The 24,065-nt window shown below is 27.8% G+C and overlaps 1 protein-coding gene across 3 annotated transcripts; it reads left to right on the top strand.

Moving 5' to 3' along the window:
* The first annotated feature begins 15 nt into the window (after positions 1-15).
* Positions 16-23,735, top strand: LOC107456217 (uncharacterized). 3 transcript variants are annotated; one of them, XM_087165962.1, is made up of 11 exons: positions 16-171; positions 2,360-2,489; positions 3,466-3,663; positions 4,580-4,744; positions 7,227-7,593; positions 8,136-8,213; positions 12,400-12,519; positions 14,607-14,734; positions 15,217-15,310; positions 16,673-16,752; positions 23,418-23,735. In XM_087165962.1, exons 2-11 carry the CDS (start codon positions 2,382-2,384, stop codon positions 23,577-23,579), a joined length of 1,500 nt encoding a protein of 499 aa, XP_087022088.1. In that variant the 5' UTR covers positions 16-171; positions 2,360-2,381; the 3' UTR covers positions 23,580-23,735. The 3 variants fall into 3 exon arrangements, with proteins under 3 accessions (XP_087022088.1, XP_087022086.1, XP_087022087.1); XM_087165960.1 differs by having other exon boundaries at positions 26-453; XM_087165961.1 differs by lacking the exon at positions 16-171 and adding an exon at positions 442-891.
* The last annotated feature ends 330 nt before the right edge of the window (positions 23,736-24,065 follow it).

Here is a 24,065-nt window from a genome sequence, read left to right as displayed (position 1 = left end):
AGCTAATATTTTTTCCCAGACGGTTACAGGGAATTCAAACTTTGCTTGAATCTAAGGGAAATGAAATTCGTAAAAAACATCTTAAAAAACTACTTTTTGAAACGGTTGTGAACTTTAAAAAATTAGTAGAATGTTTTTTAAAACTCTAGCTAGGCTTTAATTAAATTTTCAGTAAGTTTTTAAGATTTGTTTTTTTTTCTTCTTCTGTTAAGCATATTCCTTTTAAATTCAACGATCACTCCTCTAGTAAAATTCTCAAAACATTTGGACAACCGTACTCTGAAAAGATTGCGTAACAACGACTGTATTGTTATCATCTCAGTGAAGTTAATTTAAATTAGAGAATTGTTTGAAATTCAAAAGGTATTCAAGTTTAAATTCCCAGGAACTCGTTTTGATGGCGCCCATGGTTTCGAAGGAAATACCTAGTCGCGTGCTTCCGGAAAACAAAAGGTATACTTCCGGATCCGGGAGTCCCTAAACCGAACGAACTGTTTATTTTTTTATTATAATTTTCTAACACAGAAGGGGTTCTTAGGGAAGTGTGAATTAAAATTTAAATTATGTTTTGTAAAATGATAACCATATATCTTATCATTTTATAAAACTTTGCTATCTATTTTTACTGCTTGAAAAGAACACAATTTAATATAGAATAGAAAATGCTTAAACTAAGATGCCCACTTACTTTCTATGACATTAATATAAAAACTGTTGAATAATTTATAAATAATGTCTTGAATTGCTGAGAACGAAAAAAAATCATTTATCTGTGATACGTAGTAAAGCTTCGCCTTATAATGAGCTTTTGTAAAGAAAGGGCAGTACTGAGATACATCAAATATAATTTATTTGCAGTTAAAATGCAATAATTTATGTATGATACATCAGGTAGAAAGCTTTTTTTTTTTTTTTAAAAAAAACTACAGATTCATGTTTGTCATTCAATTGCTCCTAATTTATAATTTATCTTGTATTAATTCACATTTATATATTACTGATCAGTTTTTAGCAAATTTAAAATGGTTCTATTTAGGTATTCAACTTTAAGTTATAATTTCAAACAGAAGAGGATTTTAGTAAAGAGTTAATTTTAATTGTATTCTATTCATAATCTCTTATAGATAGATATCTGATCACATTTTTAAACCATGTTATCCAATTTAAGTCTTAAAATGAAAAATAATAATCAAGCAAGCTTACTAATTTTCTCTCTTACATTTGTATAAAAGTTGTTGAATAATTTATAAATATCTTGGAACTCTGAGAATGATAGATAATCATTTATCCGTGATACAAAGTAATATTTTGTCATATTAACATTAAGAACTAATGTACAGAAATGCAAGTAGTACCTACCAAGATGAATCAATTTTATCTGGGTTAATTCATGTATTAAATGTAAGGTAGTACATAATTTCCTGATTATACGTTTATGTTTGTGTGCATGTTATGTTTAAGTAAGTTTAAAGTAATCTGGCACTGGTACACATATTAGATATATCAGTTTTTTAGTTATCAAATCATTAATGATCTCTGTTTTGTGGTACAAGATTCTTTTCTATTATATTATTTTAAGATTTTTTATGTTTATAGTATTATGAAATATACTTATAATAAATATTTACATTGATTTTATTAACTAATAAGATTTTAAAATTGTATGCATGTCTTTATAACAGGTATTGCTTTATTAAAATTTGAAATGCTAAAATTATTTTAAAAATAAATTCAATTATTTATCCCCTGTCTTGGATTATCTTAGAAAATATTTTTAATGCATATAATTAAGCTTTTTATTTGTCCAAATACTGTACATAACTTAATACTTTCCATTTGCTATATGAAATTGCTAATTAAATATTACAAGCTCATGATTTGGTTCCTATTTCAGAGTTACTTGTATTTTAAAATTAATTGTTGGTCTCTATGTTAGATTGTTTGTATTATAGGTATCAAATAAATATTAATTATTTTGTTAAGTTTTTTGTCAATTATTCTTTAAAAATTATTGTGTTCATTTCACTAAATTAAATTGATTTAAATTAGCTTTTTCAACAATCTATAAATCAAAATTGTTTAATTACATTCTAAACAATAAAATTTAGTATGTGTCAAATAGGGATGTAATGAATAGTGATTTGGTCCAATACCAAATTTTAGGCCAAAAAAATTGGCGGAGACCAAATTGTTTTTTTTTTATATAAATGAGTTGAAAATTAATTAAAGCTTAGCTATATTACTGGTATTGGGTAAAGGGAAACAAACATAGTAGTTATCTATTAGAAATATTTAAGATAAATAAAAAATTGTCTTTACAGCTATATAAAAGTAACATATATATATATATATATTTCAGAGGTTTGTAATTTGTTTTGGACATGTCCCTTGTGGACTTAGGCAAACGTCTTCTAGAGGCAGCCAAGCTTGGTGAAACAGATGAAGTTCGTCTCCTTATGACAAATGGCGCCCCTTTCACGACAGATTGGGTATGTTCTTTCACAACACATAATGATTTTATTATTGTAGAATTGATTAGTATATTTAATCATTATTAGATTAAGTATTTGCACACAATAGTATACATAATAATAAAAATACACTTCTTAATCTTAAAGTATTCTTATTTTTATTTCATCTTAATTTTTGAATTGATTTCATTTTGTCTTATCTAGAAGTGCTTACTTTATTCCCAATTCAAAATAAAACAAGATTGAACCTTCTAACGATGTATGGGAGACAAATAATTGAAGAAAAATATTGGTCAACTGTTATTCAACTTCAAATATATCCACTGAACTCTTATTAATATGAAGCAGAAGAACGAATTTTTGAGAATTTTTTAATCCTATAAAAAAACTGGTTTATCACAAATAGTATTCCCTTCAAACATTATTTTAAAAGCAATTCTGTACTGATCAAACAGCAGAACTGAAAAAAAAAATTTTTTTCTTTTAAAGCTATTTCCAGCTCTTATCAACTATTTGCATCTCTTACAAAAAGGAAAGAAAACACATATAAAAAAATAATATCTTTTAAAAATATCAATAAAATAGACTCCAAAGTCTTAAATGATGCTGACATCATTGTCTATTGTTTTCATCAGTTGAGCAATCTGCAATCCATATTTTAAAGTTGCGATTTTGCTCTTTCCTTTTAACTTATGGTGCAAAGGCTAAATGTTTTTGAAGAAACAAAATTAAAATTGTTGGATAAGAATTCGTAAAAATTTTGTACAGTTTCAGACAAATAAGTTTTAACACGACAATTAGTATTCTCTTGTTAAAGAAAATTTTTTTTGTCTATGCTAAAATAAAAATTTTACATCAAAAGAAAATTATTAATTGCGCCTCTTTTTTAAAAAATAAAACTAGATCACTATAATTTAATGCTTCTCGCTTATTATTATGTTGAGAAACATTAGACTTATTTATATCATTCTTATAAAATAAAATTCTTTTTCAGCTTGGCACCTCACCTCTGCATATGGCAGCTCAATATGGTCACATAGCTACTGCAGAAGTACTTTTAAGAGGTGGCATTAGTCGAGATGCCAGGACAAAAGTAGATAAAACTCCTTTACATATAGCTGCTCAAGAGGGCCATCTAGCAATTGTGGAATTGTTGATTGGTCATGGAGCTGAAGTTGATGCTAGAGACATGGTAGAATTATGTTTTTATTTATTGTTTTAGTTTATAATTCATATTAAATTTGAAAACTCGTTATAAAAGAAAAAGAAAAAACAACTTTAAAATTTCTTCAAACATTCAACATTCTTTTAATATATGTGTTGTTAGATATAGAAAACACATCCAACCTAAAGTTTCTTTCTTCCCAACTAGAGTGAAGTAAGGAAGACAATATCTTCATAAATTCTGTGTCCCAACTCTGGTAAATCACTGTCACTATATTTTAGCAATTCACAAAGGAAATTCTTCCCATTCTTGTGATGTGACAAATTAAATGGAATTCTTATTAAAAATATTGGTCAATGTCATTTTGATTTTTTTTTTTTAAAATAATATGATAGTTGCTTGTTCAACAAATTTCATGAATTTTAAGCTAATTTAATTTAATGAAACTATATTTATGAATTTTAAACTAATTTAATTTCATGAAATTAAATTTATGAATTTTAAACTTATTCTCTGTGCTTATTTCAGATTTTTTCTATTTAATCTAGTTTATCCCATTGTATTAAAAAATTTATATCTTCTCGAAAAATGCCTAATTTATTACATTACACACTGTGCAAGCCATTTTACGTTATTTTTTTAATGCAACAATGTAGCTCCTTTTCTAAGTATTTATACTTTTTTGAAATGTTTCTTCTGGAACATGTAAGTGTTAAGTTTATTTTTGAAAATTAAAGATAGTTATATTCTCTGAACTATAAGCAAGACAAATCATGTGTTTATATGCTTTGAAAAGAACAAATTATTATAAATACCCTACCCATCGGGTATTTACCCAACCCTGTCTATAAGCTTGTGTCCTTATTTAATATTTTTACTTACGATTTGAAAAGTTTCAAATGAATTTTGACAAATTGTGCTTACTTTTTTCTTATTTTTCCAGCTTAAAATGACTCCAATGCATTGGGCTGTAGAAAGAGGACATTATCTTGTTGTAAAAGCTTTACTAAAAAGTAATGCATCAGTCACCGCTTGTAGCAAGTTTGACAAAACGCCTTTGGACATTGCAAAAGATAATATGTATAAAGATTTGATTGATTTGTTAACTGTAAGTCTGTTTCTAAGTGATATTTATCTAAGTGAGAAGTTTTAATTTTTGTAGCACAATTGAGTTAAAATATTTGTTTTGTAAAATGAAAATATTTAGAGGGTATTGAAGAATGTTCCAGTATCAATGGTATGTTATGACAGTTAAATTTTGTTTGCAGCAAATCATGCATAATATTGAAAATAAACCAACCTAGCTTTTCTGTCTAATATTCTATATATGCACTATTAGATATAGGACACACCCCCAACCTAATATTTCATTCTTCCTAAAAGATTGTTAACTAGAGTGAAATAATGGATGCAATATCTTCATAAATTCTGTGCCCCAACTCTGGTAAATCATTATCTATGTCACCCTTAAACATTGTCACTGTATTTTAACAATTCCCAAAGAAAATTCTTCCCATTCTTGTAAGGTGATAAATCAAATGGAATTTTTATTAAAAATGTGGTCCCTGTCACTTTGATTTTTTTCAAAAGACCTGACAATTTCTTGTTTATAATTTTTTTTTTTTTTAGCAGGGGTGATTGTATTCTGTTTCTTTCGTCTCATTCTTCCGGATTTAAAATCTAGGAACAGGGTATGTGATTTTCGGTGAATATTGCAGGATTCCGGATATCTCAAGAGTTCGTGGGTTTCCGCAAATCAAAAACTTATAATCTGATGAAATTTTAAAGCTTTTGCTACATCTCTTTAAAGAGACGTTTACGTGCATGTAACTCTTCCTCCTATTTGTTTCTTTTGGTTTGGAGGATTTTCGTCTCTTTGAATATTTGCAATTGCACTGGAATCTGCTAATTCTTACTCACATAATTTCAATATCAAACATCGATTTTCGTATTTACCTGATTTAAAAGTTATGCCTGATTTGTATTCACACAATTTAAAAATTGTTAATTATCGCAATTTGTTTACACTAGAGTTTAGAATTCAATGTTGTAATTCGTGTTCAAGCGTTTTTAAAATCCAATAACGTGATTTATATTTACGTGTTCCAAAAATTATGCACCGTGATTCATATTTACCTGGTCTAAAAATTATATATGGTGATTCATATTTACACAATTTAAAAATTCATTATTGCAACTTGAATTTTCATAAATTTAAAACCCAACATCGTGATTTATATTCACACGATTTTAAATTCCAATATCGCAATTCTTGTAAGGAGTAAGTTTTTTCTAGAATCAGTTGCTCTAAAGGTGATATTCTTCATTGGGAATTTAATTATCAATGCTAGTTCAAAAAATTGTTAAATCTGATAAATTGATATCTTGATATTTATATTTTGTGCATAAAATTTTTGGGTTTTTTCACTTTGTCACAATTATCCCTGCTTTAGTTGAAAAATTTATTTCAAAATTTTCATCAATGTGCTAAAAGCAAATTGATATAATCTATATTCAACTTTCAAATACTAAAAATCTTTTAAATGTAAACTTAAATAAAGAGTTCATTTTCATGAATAAGACTTATGTCAGAGGAAGTGTGGAATGGCTTCATGCTCTACACCACATGGATGGATGAAGAATAAAAAGAAAATTCCTTTTGATTAATTTACTCTAATATGTAACATGCATGATTAGAGATTTTTAAATTCATATTGTATCTACTGAATAAAAATAGTTTAAGATACTTTAGCATTGCTACCACATGATCAAAATGGAATTTTTTTGTTATGAAAATTTTTAGTTTTTAGCCTATGTTATAATATTATTGCTTTACTTCATTCCTTAATGCTTTAGTGTTTTATTAGTTTGGGCTGCTCTTTTAACAATACAAAATATGTCGTTTTTGATTATATAAAACACATATTGAGTTAATTGGCAAACCACTTTAAACTTGTGCCATATGAATGCACATTGGGCCATTAAAGATTTTAATAAAAACCAACTAATTATTTAATTTAGTTTTTTTCCATTATCTATATAGACTTAGTAAGACAAACAATACAATTATTTACTATATCATGTCCCAATTTCAAAATTAACATACTTACTACTAAGAATTCCCTCATATTAAAGTTTATTTAAAGCATTATAGTTTTATTAAGCTTTTATAAATTTCCAAAAAACTGTGTTTTTTCATTTACTTTAAGTTTCTGTCAATTATTATCAGCTATTTTGAATCTTACAAAATTTTTCTAGCAAGACTCATACATGCTGCTTGATTTAACTTTAATCTTAGAAAAATTTTGTAAAAATCCACTTATTTTCATAAAGTTCTTGCGTTATTATTTCTTTTTTTTTTACCTTTTTCTCAACTCCAATCAACTGCTTTTTTACAATGCAAACTGATTTTCTCCTAGTGTTATGTATTAAGAAATGTGTGTTTGAAAGATAAGATAATTGTAACTTTACAACTTTTTTAAAAAACTTTGGACTAATTTAAAAACTCTTTTAGCAAATTGCTCAGTATGTTTTATTTAGACAATCATAAGGCATTTAATAATTCTAATTTGAAAAATTTCAATTTACAGAAGCATATGCTTAATCCTGAAGCTGTCAGACAATCAACTGCAACAAAAGTTAAAATTGTGCAAGTCAATCAATCCAACAATGGTTCTGCTTCACAGGTAATAAATATACCTCTTCTTATTAAATCTGAAGGCATTGAACCTGCAAATATTACTGATAGTAAGAAATATGAAAGTTCTGCACAAAGTTCTCCAGCTTCAGTTAGTAACATTAAAAATGTCCAGTATACTCCATTGAAATCTCCTTCCGTTAAAAGGCCGATGTTTCTTCGGGCAGAGCAATTATCACCAGAATGTCTAGCAAATCTTCAGAAAATGGGTGCTGGGTCAAGTACAACAACGCAAGTGACTTGCTCTAGTGACTCTGAAGGTGAGTTCGACTTGCAACTTCTTTGATGATTTTTCCGTTTTTGAGAGATGCATTGTATTACTGTTATTTATACTGTTATTTTACATTATCTTTTACTTTATAACAAAATCGATTGGTTTCAGTTGAAAAATTCTCTATAGAAAAATTGGATTATTTTAGTAAATGTTATGAAATTTGTAAAATATATTAGAAATATAGGTTATAGATGTTAAAAATATTTTTAGAATATTATAAAACAATGAAGATGTTAAGCTGAAACTTCCTCTCCCACTCCTAATCATTACATCACATTTATCTTCGAGAACACTTATACAATTGAAACACTACATTTGCATTTATTATAGCCAATTGGTGTATTTAAAAAAAAAAAAACTCTTTTCTTCTTTATCTAATCCCATTTAATTTTATTTTTTACCATAATCATTGTAAGAAATTTTGTTTTTTGTTTGTTTTAATTTTATTCCCACTCTGCATGTTAATTAAATGATAAAATTTATTTTGTGACTGAATATATTTTTATTTGTTTCAAAATCAATTTTCAGGTGAAAATAGTGATCCAGGATGCACTAATGTGCTGACAGCTTTGGCTGCTTTAGCGGAAGCAACTGCTCCTAATGCATGTAAGTTCACATTTTGACACAATTTTACAATAGTAGTAGCTTTTAAATCATAACTAGGAGTGTATAACCAGAGTTCTCCATAGGAATAAAAAAAATCTGGGCACTTTCTCTCTGAAAAGAGCAGTTTGAGTTTTAGCTATTATTTCTTTGTCTTCTCATAACATATTTTAATTATGGGAAAAGCTGAAGAAAAGATGAATTGAAACTCGTAGATAATATTCTGAATCTTTTTTTTCTTTCTATTTTTTATTTATTTGAATTTTACTGCCAAATCTCCCTGTGCAGTATGTCAAATTGTATAGAAATATAGCGATAATTAAAAAAAAAATTAGTATTTCAATGCAGTATTATTCTGCATGTTTATTTTAATGTACAGTACATCAGAAAAATAGGTCACCCACATTTCACCCAATAAAACAGCAATACATCTTGTTAATGATCTATCAAAAAACTTCTGTTTTTTTATTTTTACTAATCACATGAATATGAAATGCATTAAATAACATTTACATGAATTGAATAATTTCTGTAAAAAAGAAGAAAAAAAATTACTGCAAGGAAAGGGCTTTGCAAACTTGTTTTGAGGTCATGATTTTTTCTCCCTGGTACCTGGTAAGCACTCTGATTACAGTTTTTAAGAATTTTTATCTGTTTAAAATAATAAGTGTTTTTTCCCCCTTAACTATGAAGACTAATGGAATTTTATTGTTTGCAACTAATCTACAATATTTTTTTTTCTACTCCTTTGACAATTCTAAAAACAATAAAAAAAAATATAATAAAAATAAGAAATAAAAAAATTTTCTTCATCATCATCATATTTGGCTAGACAGCCCAGGGTGGGCCAGTGCCTTCCTTTGAATTCGAATCCACTTCTCTCTACTTTTGACACTTGTTCGCCAGTTTTTCTCCTTTAGAGTAAGGAAATCAGTCTCAACTAAATCTAGCCATCTCAGCCTGGGTCTACCTCTTTTCCTGTTCGTTAGGGGTTTGTGTAATAGGATTTTCTTTAAATTTGAGTCATCATTCCTTCTGAAAATGTGAGCTGCCCAGTTCATTCGATTTATTTTAATGAATTTCACAATATCTTGCTCTCTGTAGATTTTATACAGTTCAGTATTATATCGTCTTCTCCAGGAATTATTTATTTTTATCCCACCAAGGATGGCCCTCAAAACTTTTCTCTCAAAAATGGCAATTTTATTTTCACCAGCTAGAGTTAGGTTCCAGGTCTCAGAGCCATAGGTAAGTATTGGCCTAATTAATGTTTTATAGAGTAAAAGTTTTGTATTTTTTGATAAAAGAGATGATTTGAAAAAACGTTTTAAACCATAAAAAGCCTTATTTGAACAAATTAGATGACTCCGAATCTCATTGTCTATGTTATTGTCGGCAGTAACAATTGAACCAAGGTAAGTAAAATTCTGAACAGTCTGAAACCTGTGGGAACCAATCTCCAGATAGGATTCACTAGAATTTAATTTAGCAAGTACAGGCATGTATTTGGTCTTATCGGTATTGATGATTAGTCCCATATCCCTAGCAGCAAGCTCCAAAGAAAGGAAAGCTTCTTTTAATGCAGGAACAGTTCGTGCAATGATGTCTAAATCATCCGCATACGCCAATATTTGAATAGATTTTGAAAATATGTTGCCTCTGATATTGATTTCAGCATCTCTTATAACTTTTTCTAGAGCAACATTAAAAAGAAGACAGGATAAGGAGTCTCCCTGTCTGACTCCATTGTTTACTTTAATTTCTTCAGATAAAGATCCCAAAAGTTTGACTCTGCATACGGTGTTTGACATGCTTGCTTCTACAAGTCTAATTAGTTTTGGTGGTACTTGAAATTCAACCAGGGCTTCATACAAGCGATTTCTATTAATACTGTCAAAGGCTTCTTTGAAATCAATAAAGAGATGATGTGTGGTAATACCAAATTCCCTGGTCTTCTCTAAAATTTGTCTAAGTGCAAATATTTGATCTTTAGTAGATTTTCCCTTGCGAAAACCACATTGGTAGTTTCCAATTTGAGGGTCTATATATTGTATAAGTCTCTCAAATAAAATGTTTGACAAGATTTTGTAGGTAGTAGAAAGCAAACTTATACCTCTGTAGTTAGAACAAACCATGGTATCACCTTTTTTATATATTGGGCACATAATGGCAGTGTTCCAGTCAGAAGGTAAAATTTCAGCATTCCAAATATCAGTAATAAGATTATAAATTAGTTTTAGAAATACTGGACCATGACATTTTAACAGCTCAGCTGCTATCCTGTCGTGCCCAGTTGCTTTGTTGTTTTTTAACTTTTTAATAGCAATATCAATCTCGCCCAGTTCAGGTGGAGGTATATCTTCATTATTCTGATTTTCAAAAACGCTCCCAGAGCAATAGGATTGATCATGTTTACTGAACATTTCTTGGAAATGTTCACTCCATCTGCTGAGTACAGCCTGTTTGTCTGTCAGAATCAAACCATCTTTACTTTTGCAGAGGTTAGATGTTTGTTTAAAGTCCATTCGACTTCTATTAATTCGTCTGTAGAAAGCTCGGCTTTCATTTATTGTCTTCAGGGACTCAATACCTCTTAGGTTTTCCTCTTCAAAAGCTTTTTTCTTGCTCTTATGGATTCGCTTTTCCTCTCTCCTTAATCGTCTATATTCATCAGCATTAAATCTTGTATTCTTTTGAATCATTTTCTTATAAGCAATGTTTTTAGTATTGGATGCTGCAGCACACTCATCATCAAACCAATCTTTATTTGAATTCTTTTCCTTCTTACCAATAATGTTGTCAGCAGCATTACAAATTTTTTCCTTCAACTGTAGCCATTTTGACTCAACAGAATCATTCTCCCAGTGCATGTTAGTGAGAGCAGCTTCAACATCATTGATATATTTCGTTACAGTTCTGAAGGAAAGGTACAGTTTTGAAGGAGTTCAACTGTGATAAACTTAAAGTAAATGATATAAAAACGAAAAAATTTTCTTAACTACCAAAATATGAAAATGTTTTTACAACGAATCTATTATAGTTTGTTTTTTTTTTTGTCCTACTCTTATAACAGATATTTTTTTTTCACAGATAAGAATTCTATTCAACAATAAATAAAAACATTTGATTGAAATAAAAAATAAAAACAAAGATTTCCTCTTCCATCAAGCTATTCTAAAACTTCATCTTCTCTTCTTATGGAAAAGCAAAAGAGCGTTAACTCGAATCTGAAATGCTGTGAGCAAAATTTTTTTGTAGTTCAAATGCAGGATGATAAAAAGGCAATAATTCTTAGCTTTAATTTTACCAAATTCTAGATCATTGACTTAATCAATTTAATTGTATAATATATTTAGTTTTAGTTTTGTATAATTTTTAATTTAGTATCTATCTCAGTATTACTTTTTTTTTCTCCATAGTCAATCCATGCATTATTCTCTAAAATATAGGTACATAAAATTAAGTAATATATATTTTTCATCTTAAAATCGTGCTAATTTGATTTCCGTGTGCACTGACTATGTATTTCTGTGTCCTTGTACTTCTGATTGTTGATATCCAATTTGGAAAGTTAGCACCTTTGTCTATGTATAAATTAACCAGTATAAACATATATATAAAATATTTTTACTGTTGTCCAAAAAGTCTCATCTTTAAATAGATATTGAATATCTACTTTTCAATTTTTAAAAAAAATTATATTAATTTAATTTTTAAAAAAGTTTTTATTTTGGCGTAAGTTTAATAATAATAAAAACCAATCAAGGTAATGTGCTGTTTATATATATTCAATGTATATTTTAGTAATGAGTACTAAAGTTGAGTATTTCTTAAGTCATTTTTTTCTGATTTAAATTTGTACATATATTTTTTCACAAGAAAGTAAAAAAAAAAAAAAAAATAGCCTTCACTCCTTTTTATAAAATAAAATATGGAGGTGATTGATAAAAATGCATAGAAGTCTTTTTTTATATCTTTCATTTGTACTGTTACTAACAGTATGTTACTTATAGTTGAGTTACTTATGGTATCAACTTAGTGAAATATTTTTGTATTACTCTACTACAAATAAATATAAATATCTGTTATAATTTTGTATAATCATTAATTTCATGACTTTTTGAAAGAAAGTAATAAAAAAATAATGTTTTTCATGCTTTTATCATCTTAACAATTATATCTTTCGTAGCTATATCTACATCAGAAGCATTACAGTGGCTTGAAATGAATGGTATAACAATGCACCCTGCTGATAACAGTACTATTGTTGCATCTGCTTTAGAAGGTGGACAGACGGTGTCACTTACTGGTATACTAATTTTAAATTTATTAAAGTGAATTGTGTTCAACGAATAATTTAATTTTATCATAATGTCCCAGTTTTAATAAAATGATTAACATAAAGGGTATCTATTAGGAAGACTGGAAAGTTATGTAATTTTGGTGCATTTGATATTTGTTATCAAGATTTTATTTTTAATCAATAATGTATTCACCCTCATTAGCAATAGCCTTTGAATGCTGGATCAAAAATGAATTGGTTTTTATGACTAACCAATATTTAATGCTGTGAAACGATATTGCTTTCTGGTCCCCGCAATATAAGTTCATGCAAGATTTGAATTTTATATCATTTGTGGATTAAAATGTTGTAAATATAAAGAAAAACAGTTCAGAGTGATCAAAAACAAAATGATATTTAACAGGACTAATTTTCATTTTTAAAAAATATTTAGCATGCTATGCAGCCCTAGTTAAGTAATTTTCAGTTTTAGGATCAGAATTAGCCATTCAGATCTGTGCGACCGATTTGCTTCCTAAAATTTTTCAAAACAGAAATATTTATATTGTGTGGTTTAACACCATTTTCTTTCCTATCTTTTTTATTCTCAAAATCAATGGTTTTGGCTAACAAGCATATAGGCACCAATGCTTTGAACCCAAAATTAATAAAATTTAGCCTTGCTTATATTTGTGCAAAATAAGTCTGGAAGATTTCAACAAAAGAGCATGTACATATTAGCAAAATGACGGTGGCATTAATCTGGTATGTTATTCCTTGCATTACCCTCAGAGCTCATTCTAGGCAAGGTAAACAGGGCGCAGCACCCTGCTGCCCTTTTAGCCAAAAGAATCCACCCTGTTACCCCTGAAGTAAATTAGTGCCCTGATTTAATAGACTCCATACCCTTTTTGCCCTTTCTTTCCTCAACCCTTCCTTATTTTTCCCCCAAACTCTACAATGGATTCCTTAAACTTTTGTTATTTTCAACTCTTTTATTTAGTTTGTCATTGCTGTCAATACATAGTTTTTATTGACATATACATATATATACATGCGATGGCTATTTTTCGCATATACATGCGAAAAATAGCCATCACACCCCCTTGTTGCACTTGTCTTTGAAAGTTTGCAGTAACTTCCACTATCATTAAATCATAATTATTATCAATCATTTTAATTATTAAATCATAACTACTGACACTTAAAAACATACATTATTTTCTTAATATATGCATGCATTTTAAATAAATTACTAAGTTAATTAGCTCATTAACTCGATATATAAGTTAATTTATTAATAAAAATTAGTAATTAATATGATTGCCTTGCTACTTTTAGTAAAGTAAAAAAAAAATTTCTTTTACTAATTGACAATGTTTTTTAATAGAACGTGTATAGCCCATATAAAGAAATTATTGCCTTTTTAGAATAATAATGCCCTTTTTTAAACTTCTGCACCCTGCCCTTTTTTCTGCCTAGAATGAGCTCTGATTACCCTGATATTATATGAATCAATAAAAAAAATTAGGTAATTATTTTTGTTTTCTATCAAAATTACTTCATGCATGAATTTTGTAAAATGTGTGTATTATTTAAAATTTTCTATTTCTTTGTCCATGCGATAATTTGCCTCTTATCTTCTCCTGAGAGCTAAAACTATTTCTCAAAATAAGAATGCAATAATGTTAAATACATTAAAAGTTTGTTATCAGTATGACAGGTTTAGTGCATGAATAAGTTATTAACCAGCTGATAACCTTGCTTATTGAAAATTTCATTTTATTTAATGAACAACCAAGAACTCCCAAGCTGTATTTTAGAAAACAGCCAATTTGAAGAAAAAAGGTCAATGAAGTCCAATTTAAACAATAAATACTTATAATTAAAAAAAAAAAAAAAGATTTTTAGAAGCCCTTGTCAAGTTTAAGTTTCTCCATCTGATATGTCTATTTGAAGAGTGTGAAACTTATACTAATTTTTCTCATAAAAATTTAAAATATTAGGAATTTGTTTAATAATGCATTGAAAAAAAAATTAACCAAATTCATAATTTTTATTATGTTATTGCTTCACAATTATCCAGCAGTAATTATTTATTTTTGCCATTATAGAAGCGGGAAAACTAGCTCTGCGGTTTGTTAAGAAGCATCAAAACATCAATAATAATTCATTAAATACATCATCCATTCCGGAATCCACTCAAAGTACGACTGTCACCAGTACTACTCCTTCACACCAGGTAATATTATCTGTAAAATTCTTTTAAAAAAATTATAATTAATTTCTTTTTCCTATATTGTTTGAACTTAGCTTATTTGTTTATGAAAAAATAATTGTAATTTATTGGCAGATTTTTTTCGTCTGTATAGAGTTTACATGATTTCAAATTAGCTACCAATTTAAAGAACGACATTTTTTGGAACAATTAAAATTAGAGAACATTAAGTTCCTATAGAAAATACAATGGTAAATGAAGACTTTTTATCAGGATAATTGAAGGTTTTTTTATTGCATATATTGATGTATATATTGATTTGAAAATTTATTAAATTTAAAATTTTTTGCTAATACTTCTCTAATACAACTTTTTAAAAAAATAGCTCTCTTTTAAGTTTTGTGAAATATGTCTTAAATTATGTACTTCATGTTTTTTTTTTTTTTACTTTATTGATTTAAAATGTATAAATAATATAGTAATCATTCTTTTTTTTTTCTTTCCAGAGGGTTATAACCATTGTAACTGATCAAACTCGCATACCGTCCATTATTTCATCACCACAAACCCCTATAGTTGTTTTAAACAATCAACACACTGGTAATTTGAACTTTTTGAGTTTTTAACTATATATATGTATCTAACTATATATACCCTATACATATATATATATTATCTCTCTCACTCTCTATATATGTATATATATATAACCATCAAAGTCCTGTGTTCCATATAATGCCTAGGTATTGTTTGTTTAAGTTATCAAATTATTAGTTCAAGTTCTGAACAAATAATTTGCTATCCTTGTTTTGAATAATTTCTCTACTCTTTACAAGCAAGCACACTTCTATTTTGTTTTGTTTTTTTACCACTATAATTTTATTATATTGTCAACCATTAGCATTATGCTAGGCGGTTTAAAAAAGTGGCCAGGAGTTTCAAACATCAACTAAGGAAAAAAATGACGGTGATAGTTAATAAAAATGATATCTATTTCGAAAACCAGAAAATGTTTTTCTGGTTCCATTTTTTCAAATTAGTTGCAAGGTTCATCAATAGATGGTGCTGATTGCTGAGAATAATTATTGAGCAATATTTTCAATAAAACTCTTGCAATGATCTAACATGCATCTGTAAACATTGTTTTAAATTTTTGTTTGAATGCAACGAGCTTTGTAACTAAATTTGAAACTCAGTAAGAATAAATATTTGGTTTCCTTAGAACTCAGCAAATCGTGTTTCAATATCCCTTTATTTATTTATTTATTTTTTTTTTATAATGTGATTTTTTAAATCATTTGTCATTTTTGATGTACTCCATGTTTAATACAGTGACTGCTACCTATTGAAATCATGTCTGTTCTAGGAATATTTAATTTTATAAGGTAACTTATTTTTTTAAACACAATATCTACTCTATGGTAAAAAAATTTTCAAAGTAATACTTTATTATGTACTTAAAGCTAAATTGATTACTATATTTATATTTTATTTTTACTTAATCCACATTTAATTCTAAATTTGACATTTTAACTAAAAATGTGCTACATTTCATAACATTAGTCAATCCCCCCCCCCTTTTTTTTTTGTTAAGTTCATTTTAATTTATCAAGAATTTTTCTGATATGTATTGGAAATAAATTTACATTGTTTTAAAATACTCAATTTGAAAAATCAAACAATATGAATTAAGGATGCTATATATATATATATTTTTTAATTTTAAATAATTATGAAAAACAAGATTCAATATTTCAGCATTACTAAAGGCTTATACAAAGAATGAGAAACTTGTAAAAAAATTAAATAGTGTATTTAAAAATAAAAAAAATCAGTATTATATATATTAATATATGTATATATTTGTTTGCAATATGTATATATTTGTTTGCAATATGTATATATTTGTTTTAAAATATATATATCCGTTGAAATTAATTTCACTGTTTCTCATTTTTACAGAGTCCAATCCTTCCATTAAAAGAATGAAAATCAGTCAAGTCAAAAGAGAGGAAGATAAACAGATAAGTAATGGGAATACGGTAAGTAATTGTTTTAAATATTACGCATTTTGATTTGTTTCTGGAATTTCAAAAACGGCTTTAAAAAGTTATAAAAAAAATTTTTCTTTACAAAAGCTTTTTTTTACTGGACATAATATCTTATTTGGGGTTTTATTTTTAACTGGTCTGAATAGGAATGAACAGATGTCAAATGTCTTTTTTGCCCTAGGTAATTCAAATCCTTTATAATAATGACCTATGATCTCTATTTGTTACATTTTCCGTTGATCTAATTTTTTATGTTTAAATTTTGGTCCTTAATTTTAATTACATTTTGGCAAATATAATTAAAATATCAAATTTTTAATCGCAGAAATTATCTTTTACTTTTTTAATTATAAATTTTTTCCCATTAATTATTCATAGCATTTGTTAAAAGCAAATCAATCTCTCCAATTTTCTATTACATATTTGTTTCTTCTATATAAATATTCATTTTATTTTATAATTAACTCCATTTTCAAAATTGTTAATTATAAAATAGTAATATTGGAAAATCTTGCAGTGATTTGAAGCTATGGTCTTATATTCTTCATGGCATATTAGCACTTTATAATCCACTGACAGTTCTGCATGTAAAAAGTCATATTTTAAACTGCAGTTTTCTCCGCATAGCAAAACTGTTTTTTTCCCTTCATATTATTAAATAGCCCTATTTCGTCCATGTGCTAAACTGCTAGTAGGTTAAACTTCTTTTTTTTTTCCCTCTATAAATTCTAAAGTTTCTCTTTCTCAGTGTACATATTTTTGAAGCAATAAGAATGTTTAAAATAATGAAAATTTCCACTTATATTAACTATTTTTGATATTTTACTTACTTATATTAAAAAATTATATATTTAAAAAATTCTGTTATTTCAAAACTTTTGATTCTAAGATTTTATATGCCAAATAAATGATGGCTCATAATGAAACATTGACTCACTCTATAATCTGTGCAATTAATCCTCAATGTGATAAATATTAAGCTTTAAAATAAATTCTATCTCTGTGTGTGTGAAAAAAATTTCCCCCTCCTTAAATATTCTTTGTTTGTTGCTAATTTTTCTCTGACAGTTTTTCAACGTAAAGTTAAAAAAAAAACTTAAGAATTGGTTCGGTGACAACAAAAAAGTGTTTTTTTCATAGCATTTATAAAATATTAAGAAAAATAATTTAAATTTCAATATTTAATTTAGTAGTATCTGAACATCAAAATTCATATTGAGACTGTTTTTTTTTCAAAATTGCTGAAAATACATCAATAACACCAGCTTACAATCTTATGTAGATTTATATAACATGCAAATTATTTATGACAATTACGAATTTATACATTAAAAATTGAAATTTCACCTTACCTGCTCCAAATTGGGGAACAAATATTTAAGGCTGGTGAGCAAGTTACATCCCTTAAAATGTTGAGACTATATGCTTAGGTTATGCTAAATTAAACTATATGCTTAGATTATCGTATTTCAATCCATTGACATATGGACAATGTGGCATAATTTTTTCAAGCTTTCTACAACAAACCTCACTAGCACTGATGTCTTTCTACAAGATATTTTTAATAATAAATATACATGTTATACTTAATTAAGGAAACAGAAACGTGTTTACAATATATATATAGTATATGCAATTTTATTTTATATGAATGGGGTTTTAATTGAATATATAATATATTTTATATTCTAATATTATGGGATATGCTCTCGGTTTGGGAAGGGGAAAAACACCCTAATTGTTTCCTTTTTCGCAATTTGTAAATCATTATGGTATACAAAAAAAAATCAAAATCGTAAAATCTGTAACAGTAACTTCCGAAAAAAAGATCTATGGCGAAATCATGTTAATTAGATGTTTCAAAAAGAGGACACTAAATGCTTATTTCGCTTCCAGATTCGGTTGTTGTAATAAATAATGTTGTATTAAAAATATCGGATTTTAAAAAGTATGTAAAAATTAATAGCAATAACTGCCCAAAAAAATCAATATAATCATTACGTTAATAATTCAATTACGGAATTTGTATTTCCCAAACTGTTGGAAATATATCGAGATGTTTAAAAACGGAGTGAAAATCAATATCAATAACTGCCGGAAATATAATTGAAACTTTACATGAATTTGCAATATTTATCAGGATAAATTGAGCATGTCAAAAAGTGATTATTTAAATGCGCGATTCAAGTTTTACGTTGGAATAATATCAACTAAGAAATAATTAGAATTTTAAAAAAAACCCGTAGAATTTGAGTAGTACTAGCGATAAAATATAGATTATGTCCTTTTTAAAAGTAAATGATCAAATAAATTATTTGAGTTTGGCATGTAATAAAATTTTATAAAAGAAAGGTAAGATTTATTATTTTTTTTCCGTTTTTTTCAATTGTGTAAATTCGTACCAATAACTGTCCAAAGATTGATTGAAACACTGCAAGGATTAACGAGGATATCAGCGCAAACAAAGTACGTCTCTGTGTGATTTCTTGAATCTGTAATTTGTGTGCCATAATAATTTTGATATTTTTCACAAACTGGCGAGAATATCATTAACACAGGGTGCATAGCATTTTAAAAAGTACTTAAAGGTGCTTATTTTCGATTTCCGTTTTTTAAAAGCCCTTAAATGTGATTTTTTCATTGGGTGTTTTTGAAAAGTGCTTAATTTTCCCTTTTCCAAATTGATATTTTTTCTTTACCACGTTGATTTTCGCTACAAATTATGCAGAAAGACACTTCAAATTGTTCTATTCAACGTTTTCACAATTAATTTAACCCCAATCTATTTCAGCGCATCGTCAGAATGTAGCTTATGAGAATGCCATTCGATTTACATGATTCAAAAATTTTGACAATTGTGAAAAACAATGCCAAAAGAATTTTTTTGACATTACTGTTAAAACCAGATAAAACTGTCAAAAACTTTCCAACCCTGCCTAATTATGATTTTCTTTTAAAGTGCTTAAAAATATTATTAGAGTGCTTAAAAGGTGCTTATTTTTTGTTGAATAATTTGGCTACTCACCCTGTAATAGTTATGGGGAATAGAAAAGTCAGGGGGCATTTTCTTTTCCCTCTGATGCGTGAGTAAGGCAACTTTTGAGGGGGGAAAATGTTTTGATAATTTCTGCAGAAAACAAAAACAAAAATTATTTTATTTCCCAAAGGAAAAATTTTTCTACAAGAACTCTGTAACATTTTTGCAACAGTGTCACCACGATTCTGCTTTAGGACACATGGAATTGTATTGTTATCCAGTGATGGCATTTTTCTTCCATTAAATGCAAAAACTACTTTTTACCTACGAAACTATTATTTCTGAGAAACACTTGAACTTTATGAAAATTTTATTTTGATTTAATATTATTATAATTGTTCTAAATATGATTTTAAAGTTCTACATTATTTTATATTTTTGATAACATCAAAAAATTCTTCATACTAGTTAACATTAACTAGTTAACATTTGAAAGAATTTTCAATTTATTAATGAGAAATCATGTTGAACAAAAATTTCAGTCTGCCTGGTGTAACTTTATGTCCTGGTTATAAAGAACCAAAAAATTAATATATCAATCTTTTCCTAGCAATGTATCTAGGATAGAGGATTAGATAAGTATCTATTCTAAAGAAAATATACTAAAAAATAATGTAAATTTATATAACAGCTGAATTTTTTATAATAATTAAGAATTGATATACAAAAGAAGACCTTTATATGCAAACTTCAAAAAACACAAAGTTAGGGCTTTGTGTTTTATGGAGTTTTGTGTTATATAGATCATTTCACTTATCAATAAACTTGCCAATTAAATATGGCAATATTTCTCTGGAGCAGATTAAAATTCTTCAAAATAATTTTTAGGTACATATAATTAAAAAACCCAAAATATGCAGTGAAGTATTTCGTATTTACAGAAAAAAAATTGAAGTTTTCTGTAGCATTAGAACTAGCAACAACAAAAAAAACAAAAACAAAATGATAATGATAAATTTTTTTTGCTTAGCTTTTAAAATTTTTACGTTTTATCAAATAATTAAATAAGTGATGTAAAAAGTTTGTTTGATGCAGGGTTGCCACTGGCGACTAAAATGCAAGTATTTGCTACTATTTTCAGCATGAGGCAACTATGGCAACTTTTTTTGCCTGAAATAAATAAAAAAAGCAACTATTTTCAGGAAAAGGGGACTATTGGGAGACTTTTCTGTGCTCCTAGCTATGTTATTTTAACATAAATTGAGTTAAAAGCCTGCGGCCCACGGGATCTTCTGAACACACTGTATTTCTTTTCTATATATTTGTGTATATATATATATATATATATATATATGTATGCAAATATATATATACAAATATATATATATACAAATATATATATATACAAATATATATATATATATATATATATATATATATATATATATATATATATATATATATATATATATATATATATATATATATATATATATATATATATATATATATATATATATATATAAGTTCAAAATGAAGAATAAAACAAAGAAAAATTAAAGACATATGAAAAAAAAGGGGGTGGGAAGTAATAAGTAAAAAATAACAAACAACATTTTATTTAAAAAAAAAAAAAAAGTGAAATGTTAATTAAAAAACCGGAGAAAATAAAAAACCGGAAAAAAAAAAGATATAATCTTTTCTTCAGCCCACACGATTATATCCGCAAAACAGAGTGCTTTCTGATATTGTATCAATAAAGCCAAAGCAAAATATATTAATACAATAGTGTGAGGAGCACTCAAAAATTTTTTTATAAAATAACTACATAAAAATATATGTTAATTGAAGTTTAATAATAAGTAAACGTAAATATGTTTTCATTAAATATATATATATATTTAATGAAAAAGTATTTTTTTAATGAATTCTAGTAATTAAAACTATTTCTGCAAATGTACTAATTTTTTTGATATAAATATTAAGTGCTAGAACACCAACGTTTGTATAAAATTATCATATTTGCCACCAACTTGACTAAATGGATCATGGTATATGACTATTAAGTCATTTAATAAAATTTTAGTCTTATTTTTCTGAATTTTTGCTCTTATTTAGGCAACTATTATCATAGTTTTTGGCAACTATTTTTATTCTTTAGGCTACTAAAAGCAACTATTTTGTTGATTTTTTTCTGTGGCAACTCTGTTCATGCTTAGTTATAGAATTTTTTTTAACTGCAAATGTCATTCATTTTTTTAAAACCACAAGGCTAATGTAGCTTACGGAGAATTGTGTTATATACAGATGGATGACAAAATAATACGAACACCTGTGAAAAAGTGTGACTTATTTCACACCTGCAGTACAGCCGCGCCACCTGCAACAGAAGTCTGCCACCTAGTGAGCTTGAAGAGGAAGCTATCAGTCTCTCAACATTAGTCACCTGTGTTGCATGAGTTTATCGAACTAGCTTTTATAAGGTGAAATGTCTGACCAGTCAGATTTCCAAAGAGGGATGATTGTTGGGGCGCGTTTAAGTATAGCATCGGTTACTGAAACTGCAAACCTTTTGGGGTTTGCAAGAAGTACTGTATCAGCCGTTATGACAGCATACATGAAAGAAGGTAAGACGAAGTCTTCAAGGCAAAACAGTGGCTGAAAGTCAAAGCTTGATGATAGGGATAGACGTGTCTCGCAGCTCGTAGTAGCAGGAAAACACAAGCAATCGTTATCTGAGATAATATCAGACATGAACAGTCATCTTCAGGACCCCATTTCAACAAGAACTGTTCAAAGTGAACTTCATGCAGCGAACATTTATGGGAGAGTGGCAATTCGTAAGCCCTTGGTGACAGCAACCAATACTTTCAAGCGCAGTCAGTGGTGTTGAGGTCACAAAGGCTGGTCCCCACAGCAGTGGCAGCAACTAATATGGTCTGATGAATCATCCTTCACCTTATTTCAGACCACCGGGCGCGTTTATGTCTGGAGATCACCCAAAGAAGCGTTTGATCCTGAATGCCTCTTACCAACTGTGAAACATGGAGGTGGCTCCATTATGGTTTGGGGTGCGATATCTTGGCGTGGTCTTGGGCCACTAGTACGTAGTACGTCTGCATGGGAGAATCAAATCTAATGACTATCTAAGCGTTCTATCGGATCATGTTCATCCTTTTGTACAGACTGTATTCCCTGGAGAGCGGCCGATTTTTCAAGACGACAACGCCCTTATCCACACCGCTAGGTTCGTTCAAAGATGGCTCGAAGAGCATGACAATGAAGTTGAGCATCTCGCCTGGCCCCCTCAGTCTCCGGACTTAAATATTATTGAACATTTGTGGCAATATTTGGAGTCTAAACTTCGCTCCTGATTAACACCTCCATCAAATCTTCTGGAATTAGATGCCGCTTTGCAAGAGGAATGGCTTAATATTCCTTTAAACGTTGTCCATGACCTTTATGCATCGACCCCACGTCATATTAAATCTGTAATTCAGTCAAAGGATGGTCCTACCCCCTATTAATAAAGATTTTCTGATATTTCACAGGTGTTCGTATTATTTTGTCACCCATCTGTAGATCTTTCACTGTATTATCCAACTTTATTTTTTTGTTCGATTGAGATTTTTTTTTCAATTCAAACTTATGTTTTTTTTTTTTTTTCCTTCTTGTTTAGGACTTACAAGAAGATGAAAGTTCAAAGCTAAAAAGGGAGTTGGAAAGAATAAAAAAAGAAGCAGAGTTATATAAATCACAGTTAATGCAAAAACAACATGAGGCTGAAGAGTATAAAAAACAGCTGGAACAGATGAAAACTGTTCCTAAAGTGGATCAGTAATATTTGGTGTTGGAATAGGTTTTATCTGTTGTGACAGAATTTATTGTATATCTCTTCTGTAAATATTTTGTTAAATAATTCATTATTTTCATTAATATGTTGTGCAATCACCATTTTTACTTCTATGAAAGCAAATAAATATGCTTTTATGTTGTACATTGTGTTTTTCTTATTTGTGAAATTGTTAAGGAAATTTCTGTGCGAACCAGACGTTTTCCGAATTATAAATAATTTTTTATTCAGTTTTTTTTTTCTTTATAAATATTTCATTTCATATTCTTTCAAAATTATTCAATTGTAATTTGCCTGTTATTTTTTTTTTTTAGCATTTCAAACAGAAAGAATGTTTTTATATTTTTTCCAAAATTGCTAAATAAAACCAATATTCATGTTAATCGTACTATTTTCATATTGTTTTTCGTCCATTTGAAATATTTTTGATCTCGGCTGTAAATTTCAAAGGTAAATGTTTAAAAAGATGACAGA

Source organism: Parasteatoda tepidariorum, chromosome 6 (assembly GCF_982258835.1).
Source record: "Parasteatoda tepidariorum strain Cologne lab strain chromosome 6, Ptep-v5.0, whole genome shotgun sequence".
In the NCBI taxonomy this organism is placed as follows: domain Eukaryota; kingdom Metazoa; phylum Arthropoda; class Arachnida; order Araneae; family Theridiidae; genus Parasteatoda; species Parasteatoda tepidariorum.
The sequence above is the reverse complement of the archived record's forward strand: the minus strand, read 5'-3'. Positions and strand labels throughout refer to the sequence as shown.

Coding starts and splice junctions, on each gene's coding strand:
- LOC107456217 (XM_087165962.1), top strand. CDS start 2,382: ATGTCCCTTGTGGACTTAGGCAAACGTCTTCTAGAGGCAGCCAAGCTT. Junction 7,594..8,135: donor TTGCTCTAGTGACTCTGAAG/GTGAGTTCGACT, acceptor ATCAATTTTCAG/GTGAAAATAGTGATCCAGGA. Junction 14,735..15,216: donor GTACTACTCCTTCACACCAG/GTAATATTATCT, acceptor TTTTCTTTCCAG/AGGGTTATAACCATTGTAAC.